This window comes from Myotis myotis, unplaced genomic scaffold (genome assembly GCF_014108235.1).
Source record: "Myotis myotis isolate mMyoMyo1 unplaced genomic scaffold, mMyoMyo1.p scaffold_m19_p_33, whole genome shotgun sequence".
Lineage (NCBI taxonomy): Eukaryota > Metazoa > Chordata > Mammalia > Chiroptera > Vespertilionidae > Myotis > Myotis myotis.
In genome coordinates, this window is record NW_023416339.1 from 2006005 (window position 1) to 2016060 (window position 10056).

The window sequence follows — 10056 nt, forward strand, 5'->3', positions numbered from 1 at the left end:
TCAGACCAGGCCTGTCGCTTCGGTGGGCACAGAGATGTGGGTGAAGGAGACAGCTGTGGTGCAATGGGGAGAACACAGGGTGTCGCTGCCAAGCCAGATCCCCTCCTGGCTGTCCGGAGGCCAGTGCAGGGCGAGGGGACAGCAGCATAGGGTCCTCGCTGTGGGGTGAGAGGAACCCTGAGAAGCTGGGCCAACTCTCCTAGATGGATGTGGGGGAGCGACCTGCTGAGGTGAGGCGATCGCAGGGCTGTGATGGGGATTTTGGCTTTTCACCTTCAGAGGAGCCAACAAGGAGCGCCTTCTGTCCCAGCCTGTTCTACACGTGTGTGCCTATGGGTGTTCACGTTCACACCAGCCCCCTGACCTCTCACGGCTATTATTCCTGGTTTACAGATGGAGAAACTGCGTAAGGGAGAGGCAAACTCCTTTGCCAAAGGAGGCGGAGCACCACACTTAAAACCAGGCAGGGCGACGGGCTGGGCTCCCATACCCGTCGGGCCATGTGCAGGTCCCACCTTGGTGATGGTCATATCCATGGGCGTGCCCCGTGTGGGTCTGAATGGCAAGTCCATGAGGGAGCTTGGCGGGGACACATAAGGGTACGGACCCAGTGGGCGCCTTTGGCTGTTGACAAAGGAGCTGAAGCCTGTGGCCTCCAGAGGCGATGACAGGCCCTTTGTCAGACTGTAAGGCCCCCCTTCACTCTAGGCCCCCCAGGACCCCATAATAGTCACCTCCGAGCTGCCCACCCACAGGACCCCTCTTAAGGGGGCCACAGGAGGGCCAGCCCAGGGCCTCAGACCCTGTGGGGTGGGGAAAAGAGTGGGGACCAGCACCAGGGCTTGGTGGGCCAGAAGATGTGTCCCCCTTCACCTGGCCTCCATCAAGGAAGTTGCCAGAATTGTGTCATTTAAGAAATGTTCAGCTCTAGCCGGCTCGGCTCAGTGGATAGAGCATCAGCCTGCGGACGGAAGGGTCTCAGGTTTGATTGTGGACAAGGGCACGTACCTCGGTGCCTGCGAGAGGCAACTAATGCCTCACATCGGTGTTTCTCTCGTTTCTACCCCTCCCTTCCACTTTCTAAAAGTCAATGGAAAAAATATCCTCAGGTGAGGATTAACCAAAAAAAGAAATGTTCATTTTATTCAAATGATTGAGTAATTCACCCAAATGGCTGAATAGGGAGACAGAAGAGGACAGACTCTCCTGGAGAGTCTAAAATCAGAGGGTCATGGTGGCAGGTAAGGAAGGCTTCCTGGAGGAGGTGGTGCCCCAGGACCTGAAGGATGCTCAGGTGGGTGTGAAAGACAGGTTGGAGAGGAAGTAGAGACCTGACAAGAAGGGCCTTGTGGCCCACGAGGTGGCTTTCCACAGTGCACGCTGGATGGAGGATGTGCATGAATGTAACTGGCTTGCTCTGGAGAATGGGGGGAAGGGGTAAAGCCTGAAGGAAGGGGACCAGGGAGCTGTCTGTCCGAGCATTTCCAGGCCGGAGCTGATGGTGGGGTAGGGATATGGTTGCCAGATTTAGCAAATAAAAATACAGGGCACCCAGTGAAATTTGATTTTCGGATATAGAACAAGTGAAAAAATATTTAGTGTAAGTATGTCCCAAATACTGCATGGATACTTGTACTAAAAATAATTCGTTATCTGAAAATCAAATTTAACTGGGTGCCTGTATTTTACCTGGCAATAGTACTCGGGGGCCTCAGGAGCTCCCCAGGGATGGGGGGGAATGATAGCTCAATAGGATTGAGCAAAAGCACCTGGAAGGGGATACTGCCATCCCCATTTTACAGATGGGTGAGCCCAGGCCCGGAGAGGTGAGGTTTTTTTTTGGGGGGGGGTTGTCTGTACAGTGAGTGAGTGACCCCTGACTGGCCCCCGGCATGTGGGTCAGCGCGGTGTGGGGACTGGGGCTGGGGCGCTCTGAGTCCCTAGGTTTCTGGTGGCCCACGTTCGGGGCCTGGCTTCCCAATGCAGTCGGCTCCCCAGGCCCCTCGCGCAGCCTGGGATCTGTGCCACCCCTGGCGCCCCTCCTCCAGGGGCAGTGGGAGGAACGGGAGGCGGCCCCCAGGGGGGCTCCGGTCCCCGGCGGCGGCTCGGCCTCGCCCTCCTCTGGGCCGAAGTCTCCGCCGAAGGCGCCCGCCGCTGGGGGAGGGGGGGTGAGGGTTATTTTTACCTCCCTCCTGGCGGCCCGGGCGACAGGAAGTGAGCGCGCGGCCCGCCAGATGTGGGAGTCAGGCAGCTGGGAGCAGCCACAGCTGGACTGGAGGCCGGCGGTGGGCTGGGGGAGGCGGCGCGCGCGCAGGGCGGATCCCCGGCCTCGGGTCCCCGCTTTGTTCCCTGCCGCCCCAGCCTCCCCTCCCAGGCCCCCCTCCCCCCATCTCCCGCCCATCTAGTCGGCGGCCTCGCTGTCCCCCAGCTGTGCCCCAGTCCCCTGGGTGCTCGCGGGCCCTCAGGTCTCGGGCGGGCAGCCGGACCCTGCTCCTTGCCCTGGGGCACCCCTGGGTCCTAGCCGAGTGAGACGGCCCCTCGCCGCCCCGCCTGCCACCGCCATTGTTTACCCGTCGGCTGCCTCCTAGGAAACTTAACCCGCCCGCGGTAATTTTATTTGGGAACTTCGGCCAGTTGCCATAGTAACCCCAGTGACGTCAGAGGGGCTGAGGCCCGAAATCCCCGGGCAAAAGGGGGATGGGATGAGGGGAGAGACCCCAGGAGGGATCCTCCTTCACCCAGAGCCTGCCGAGCCCTAGTCGGAGGGGAGAGGGCCACTAGATGTGACATCTCGTGGGTGCCCCCATTCTGGCCTGCTGCCAAGTTGGGGTGGCCGGCGAGGCCCTGATGTCATCTGTGTTGGGTGGGTGGTGAGTCAGTCCCCCCCACCCCTGGTTGGCTGGGCCAGGCCTGGGGGCTATTCCTGTCTGAGTCACCCTTCTGTGCCCCTGGGCAACACCCTGACTCTGCCCTGCGGATTTCAGGCACCTGGCTGGGGTCCCCCCAGATCCCTGCGCCTCTGGCCCTCTGTAGATGGGTAGACAGGGCTTTCCTGATGCGCCGCACCAGTCTGCATTGTCCAATGGAAGGCTTAGTGGCAGTGAACTGAGGCTACCACATCAGGTCCTACTCCGGATGTGGGGAGTGGCTGGTGACCTAGTGAGGGGGCAGGTGGTGGGATCCCTGCTCAGTCCATAACACAGCCTGTCGCCAGGGCTACGGAGCGGGAGCACGGGCCCTGACTGGCAAGGAGGAGCACAGCCGCCAGCCAGGATGGGCTGGGAGGAGCCACTCTAACCACAGTGACGTGAGACTTCCTCGGCAGGGCCTGTTTGATGTCTCTGTGTGCGGCGTTGCCATGGGGCCCGGCAGGCGGCCCTGTGTGTGTGAGCCAGGGTGACTTACCAGGCGACTGGGTCTGTCGGGGTCTCTTGACCCAGCCCGCTTGCCCCCATTCCAGGCCTGCTGGGCTGCAAGTATCCGGTATAGCTATGCTCCTATCCCACTCCAGGCCCTGAGCGAGAAAGCACATAGCGCATCTCACCTCAGAGCCTAGGAACAACTACAAACTACATTTTCAGGCCCGGTTTACAGATAAAAAAACTGAGGTTCAGAGAGGCATGATCACTGGCCAAACATATTCAGCTAGAAAGTCAGGGAGCATGCCCTAGCCAGGTTGGCTCAGTGGATAGAGCGTTGGCCTGTGGACCGAAGGGTCCTGGGTTCAATTCTGGTTCAAGGGCACATGCCTGGCTTGTGGGCTCCATCCCCAGTAGGGGACATGCAGGAGGCAGCCGATCAATGATTCTCTGTCATCACTGATGTTTCTATCTCTCTCTCCCCCTCTCCCTTCCTCTCTGAAATCAATAAAAATATTTTTCTAAAAGTCAGAGAGCAAAGATGTGAAACTCAGTTCTTCCACTCCACTCCCCTCCCCCTCCCATCACTCTGGTCTCCTGGCTGTGGCTGTTTCTCAAATACTCCAGGTGAGTTCCTGCCTCAGGGCCTTTGCACTGGCCAGTCCCTTCATCAGGAGCTTTTCCTCCAGATGTCTGCATGGCTCCTCCTCCACCTCCTACAAGTCTTTGTTCAAATGTCACCTCCTCCTCAGGGTGCCTTTCCTGACCTAGCCTCTATCCCCTCACACCTCATTTCCTTTGCCCCCGCCCCTTCTCCCCCTAGCACATACTACCCAGCATACTACAGTTGGCCCTTGAACAACATGGGGGGTGGGGTTCTAACTCTCCATGCAGTAGAAAAATCCACTCCCCCAAAACTTAACTACTGATAGGCTACTGTTACTCAGAAGCCTTATCAATAATATAAATGTCAGTGAACACCTACTTTGTATATTATATATAATATACTGTATTCTTACAATAAAGTAAGCTAGAGAAAAAATGTTGAAAAATCATAAGGAGCCGAAACCAGTTTGGCTCAGTGGATGGAGTGTCGGCCTGCGGACTGAAGAGTCCTGGGTTCGATTCCAGTCAGGGGCATGTACCTGGGCTGCAGGCACTTCCCTGGTGGGGGATGTGCAGGAGGCAGCTGATTGATGTTTCTCTCTCATCGATGTTTCTAACTCTCTCTCTCCCTTCCTCTCAGTAAAAAATCAATAAAATATATTTTTAAAAATCATAAGGAAAAGAAAATACACTTACAGTATTTGTTGAAAAAATCCAAATATAAGTGGACCTGCACAGTTCATACCCATGTTGTTCAAGGGTCGATTACATATATATCTTCATACCTATCTATCAATTGTGTGTGTTTCCCCATAGATGACAGCCGCAGGAGGGAAGGGACATTTTTTCTGGCTTGTTCTCTGCTGTGTCCCCAGTGCCCAGAACAACACCTGGCATAGCAGGCACTCAATGAATGTTTGAAGAATGAGCAAGTGTGTGTGTGTGTGCGCGCGCTCTGTGCCACTTGACCTGGCCTTACCCTGGCTCTGTCACCCCACTCCTCCCTGTCATGCATGACAAAGGATCACTTGGCAGTTTGGAGAGCTCCCATCCCTGGTGGCTGCTGTCCTGGGTAAACTGGCTTGCTCAGGGCCAGGGCATCGGTGCACAGGTAGAGGGACCAAAAGAAAGGGCTGGGCCACCAGGAAGACCTTCCAAGCTTGGGCAGAGGAATGCTAAATGAGCTGGGGTGGGCTGAGCCTTGTGCAGGGGTACAGCTTATATGGGGTCAGGGGTCTTGGCCCAGGTATTCCAGGAGGCCAGAATGGAGGAGGCGTTTCCCCTAATGTGAGCCTGATTAAGCTAATGATGGGAGGGGTTCTGGGTGGGAGGCTTTGTCTGGAGGTGTGAAGGGAGCATTCTGGACGTGTGGAGATTGTGCCCCCTCTTCATTCGGTCACTTTCTACTTCTGGAATGATGAGCCTCTGTGTGTGTGTGTCCACAGGGAGACACCAGACCCTGGGAACTTCATTGTCCTGTTTGCAGATGCTCAGGAGGCCATGTGGCAAGTGCCCCACCCCACTTCTGGGCCCCGCCCTGAGTCGGGGAATTCTATGCCACCCCAAATCTTCCCCCAAGGGCCCCACAGGCAGGCGGCTCTGCCCCCTCCTGCCCCAACCTGCCAGATCCTGCAGCCTGGGCCAGCCTTCCCCTTGGGCCCCACAGAGAAGAAAGACCCAGGAGCCCCCAAGGGCCGGGCCCCGTGGGATGGGAGCTAGGTGTGGCTTCCGCCCCCTCTCCCTAATCCCACCAAGATCCAGGCCAAGCCGCCTGAGCTGCACTGAGGAAGAAGGGGATGCTGGAGAAATTCTGGGGTGCAAGGTGACCTAGAGGCATCCAGCCAGCCCCTTCAGTACCCTGCCTGGGCCTGCTGCTGTCCCCTTCCCACCCAGAATGACTCTAATTACCCAGGAGGTGGGTGGTGAAAAATCTGACCCCAGCCCCAATTATATGACTTTGGAAATGTTGGGGGGAAGGGGAGGAGGGAAAACTGTCCCCCAAATCTATGTCCACACCGGTCTGGGAAGGGTCCTCTGGCTCCAGAACCCTGCCTGGCATCATGGTGGTGATGTGGCGCCCACCAGCCCCTGTCCCATCTTGGAGAGGCAAAGTGGTGGCCGGGCATGCCCAAGGAGGCTGGCTTGGCAGCCGAGGGCACCCCGCCCCGCCTTTACTGCGTTTTGTTCCGGCCCCCGACCTGGGCCCAGGGCCAGGCCCCAAGGCAGGGCCCCATCTTGGGGAACAATGCCCCCGTGTTCCTCCCGGTGGAGGGGAGGTCGGGGGAGGATGAGGTGGGACAGACACGCAAGCAGGAGGGAGAGATCCAGGGAGGGCCTCTCTCCCAGCGGTGCCGCGGGAGCCGGGAGTTTCCCAGAGGCCCGGGGTGGGGGCGGGGATGCCGGGAAGCCGGGGAGGGAAGGGAGGGCTCCTCCACGCAGGGACCACCTGGGACCAGACGACCAGAGTCTTCAACAGCAGCAGGAGGGAGTCGGGGGGGATAAAAGGTGGGACTGCCCGGGGCTGAAGCAAACCCGGTGGGAGTGGAGGACGTGAGGGTTAGCGTTTGGTAGGATCCCGGATCCCCAGCAGCAGGGTGTCCTGGGTCTGGCACCCTGCTCCCTGGCTCCCCCTCCCTCCCCCACCCCACCCTCCGCCGCCAAACCTCCCTTCCTGCGAAAGGGCAGGACTTAGGGCGAGAGGGGCTCGGGACTGCGACGGGGACTGGGGTGTCGGCTCTGCCCCGACCGCCTGGGGCGAGCCCTGGCTGGAAAACGGGCTGTGCCCGGCGTCCGGGACCCCGACGGGGAAGTTGGTCTGGGTTTGGGGCCCAGGCCGAGTCGGGGTCCGGAGGGAGAAAGTTGGAGCTGAGTTGGGGACGAGATCGAGTTGGGGGACCGCAGAGAGAAAGTGGGGGCGGACCGACTCCGGGGGCACATGATGGCGCACCCGCCCCGCCCCGCGCCCGCCCCCTGCCCGGCCCGGGGGAGGAGACGAGGAGGTTTTAAAAGCGATTCGGCCCCGCGGCTGGTCGGCCAGTGAGTGGGAAGGAGCTCGGCTGGCGACCACCCCCGCCCCGGCCGGACCCGTGCGCCCGCCGCCCCGGCCCCCGCCGCCCGCGGGCCTGGCCGGGCGGCTGCCGGGCGCCGCGCGCGCTCCCCTCCCCCGCGGTGAGTCGGGAGGGACCCTGGAAGGAGGTGGTGGCGCCGCGGCGGCGGCCGCAACTTTTCCGCGCTGGACTCGTGGGCGGAGTGGGGGTGCGCCCGGCAGGTCCCCGGCCCTTGGCGAGCAGGAGGGCGTCCCGCCGCCGGAGGTTGTGGGGACAGCAGCGACGGTGCCTCTGGCGTCCGCGGCGGAGTCCTGGGGCGCCCCCTACGGAGCGGGAGAAGGGCGGCCCTGCCTTAATCCTCTCCCCCGGGCCCGTTGGGGGCCCCCGCCACCTCCCCCGCCCCAGGAGACCCATGAGAGCTGGTGGGGAGGGCGGGTCCCCAGGCGACTGGGGCAGGTCTAGGTGGGCAGAGGGCTGGCAACGGGGTGGGAGGACGTGCCGGGCTTGGGTGGGGGCAGGGAGAGGGATCCGCCGCCGCCTGGAGGTGTTCCTGGACTTGGTGGGCATGGAGCTGGAGGAGTGGGTGGAGGTCGGCTGGAGTTATGTGGATGGGATCGCGTGACAGCGGTTCAGGTTCTTGACATGTCAGTCGGTGAATGCGGGAAAGACCTTCCATCGCGGAGGCCTTATAGGGGCCAGCAGCGCAGCGGGGCTTGGGGGACCCCTCTCCCCTTCTCCTGGCTCCTCCTCGCTCCTCCTGGCCCAGGAGAGAAGGGCTCCCTCAGGATGGCATAGAAAGGGGTCAGGTTTGGGAGATTTCTGGACAGCTGGCTCTCCAACCCTCTGCATTTTGGGGTCCCTGTACCCTTGCCCTGCAGGAGGAGGGTGAAAGGCCCAGACTGAATCCAGACCCCCCATCCTAGCCCGAGACTGACCTCTAACCCCAGCACAGGACTTGACCGCCACCAAAGCCTACACTGACTTTGCTGTGTGGCCCAGACAAGCCCAGACCCAGTGGCTTCCCGAATGTCTTGGAGGTGTAGCTGGCTCCGTGTCACCTGTCCCCTTTCTGCTCCAGCCCCAATCAGAAGCCCACCCATGACGGGTGGGATATGAGGGTGAGGCTGGGGGGTGTGGGACTCCTGGCATAAGAGCTGTCCTCTGGCAGCCATGCCCATGCCCGCCTGAGCTGGAGGGCAGTACCCGACAGGTGCCCAGGCTTAAAGGCGAGGTGATGTGGGACACACCCAGTCCGCTCGCCCACGCACCGTGCTCGGGCCAGCCCTGTGCATGTGTTCACACGCTGCTGTCCTGGGGCCTGGTGCCAGCTCTGTCTGAGCGCCCAGGGGGGCACCCACTGCCCTCCGCCCTTGCACGGTGTTCTGAGAGCCCCCTCAAGACCCTAACTGGCGGGCCTCGTCCGTGGGCCTAGCGGGGGCCTAACATAGCTGCCAGCCTGGCCTGGAGCTGGCACGCGGAGCACATGCGTGACAGGGTGTGTCCAGGGGTGTCGGGCCTGTCAGTGCTGGCCCAGTCTCCAGGTCTCTGCAGACCCTTGCTGACTGAAAAGAGCCAGCAGGGTGGATGCTCCCAGGGTCCTCCCAGGGACCCCGTACCAACCCTGCCTGTTGCGAGTGGAGGCCAGATGCGTGCAAGCTGCAGCTGTGGGGCAGGCCCCCATCCCAGGGGGTCTCGGGGTAACTGGCCTCGTGGTGCAGTGGGATCACCAGGTCACCATGGGCCAGATGGCGCTTTGATAGGTCTCAACACACTCTTCAGAGTTTGCCCTTCACCTTGGAGGCTGGGTGGGGTAGAATATTCAAGACGAATAATGCTGCCAGGAACCCTGGGCCTTCTTAAGAAAACTCCTTCCTGGCCCTCAGTGTCTGGCCCTTTCCCACGTTGGGTGCACTTTATGGCAGGATCAGGCCAGGCTTTTCCTTAGATCTACAGGGTGACCTTGGACTTGCCTCGGAACCCCCTGGGCCTCAGTTTCTCTATCTGTAAGTGAGGAGCATTGGGAAAATGAGGGGGGAGAAGTGTGAGCCTGTCCCTGTCCAGGTGCCCACTGTCAAATCCCTTTGGGGGCACTCTGGCCACCTTCTCTTCTGTCACCAGGTGTCCTGGCTGGACACGGAGGTGTGTCTGGGGAAGGCTGGTCACCCAGGAAGGACGGACGCAGAGGGCAGCAGGCGTGGGTGTGTGAGAATCCTTGGGCAGACAAGGACGCCGCCATGCTGGGCACGGCTGAGTCATGCTCCAGCGGCGCCTTGCCCCAGGGTGCTGGAGCTGGCGCCACCCTGGGTGTGGTCACCGAGGCTCTGGGCAGAGCAGGCCTGGGTGGTCTGGGATGGGGGGCCTGGGTGTTGAGGGGCCAGGGACTCAACTCTGAGATGCTGAGCCCCTCGGCTTCCTGGCCTCCCCCTGGCCTGGGTCTGGTGTGACAATCCAAGGCTGTGGTCACCCACCCTGAGAATGCCTTGGGGAAGCCAGGGGACCCCAAGTCTTGGGTCTGGCAATTATGGGAGGAGGGCAGGGCGTGGAAGCCAGTGACTGCCCTTCAGGCCAGCAACCCCAAAAAGGCCGACCAAGGCTGGGACATGGACCTATCTGAGGATAAGGCAGAGGTGGACCTGGCATAGGATGCCCTTCAGGGCTTACCACGTGGATGTTAGGGTACCCGCCCCTGGCAATGCCGTGACTGGTCTGGGGGAGATGAAAGTTTAAGGCAGGAGTTGCAGTTTGGTTTGGTGTGGCCGGGCGCAATGGGGGCTGGGATGTGACTTCCATGGTTCCCCTATTTATAACAAGTGATTCAGTCCTCACTTACTCACCCCTTCCTGAGCCCGCCCCCTTCCCCCAGCCCTGGGTGGGCAGCAGGGCCCACCCACTGGACTGTGCCGTGCCTTCCTCCACCCTGGTGCCAGCCTCTGAGGGCTGCCCGTTGTGTTGTGAGTGTTGTTATGGTCTCGGTGTTGGGATGGGGGTAAGGGGCGGGGGGCTGGTGGTCAGGCGGCCCTTGGCTGGGCAGCCCAGGTTGGCGG

General features: G+C 60.9%; 1 protein-coding gene across 1 annotated transcript; it reads right to left on the reverse strand.

The window, feature by feature from the left end:
- Window positions 1–9826, reverse strand: LOC118652687 (translation initiation factor IF-2-like). The gene is made up of 5 exons (XM_036302740.1): window positions 7948–9826; window positions 6614–7335; window positions 1961–2154; window positions 491–646; window positions 1–53 (listed from the first exon to the last, which is right to left on the reverse strand). Exons 1-5 carry the CDS (start codon window positions 8188–8190, stop codon window positions 1–3), a joined length of 1368 nt encoding a protein of 455 aa, XP_036158633.1. The 5' UTR covers window positions 8191–9826.
- Between the last annotated feature and the right edge of the window lie 230 nt (window positions 9827–10056).

What these genes read in the sequence shown, in the direction of transcription:
- LOC118652687 (XM_036302740.1), bottom strand. Translation starts at nt 8,190, where the DNA reads ATGGGCATGGCTGCCAGAGGACAGCTCTTATGCCAGGAGTCCCACACC. An exon ending in GTCCTGTGCTGGGGTTAGAG is followed by an intron (nt 7,336 to 7,947) that starts GTCAGTCTCGGG and finishes CCCGCTCCGTAG; the next exon opens with GGGGCGCCCCAGGACTCCGC. An exon ending in GGGAGGTTTGGCGGCGGAGG is followed by an intron (nt 2,155 to 6,613) that starts GTGGGGTGGGGG and finishes CCCCTCCCCCAG; the next exon opens with CGGCGGGCGCCTTCGGCGGA.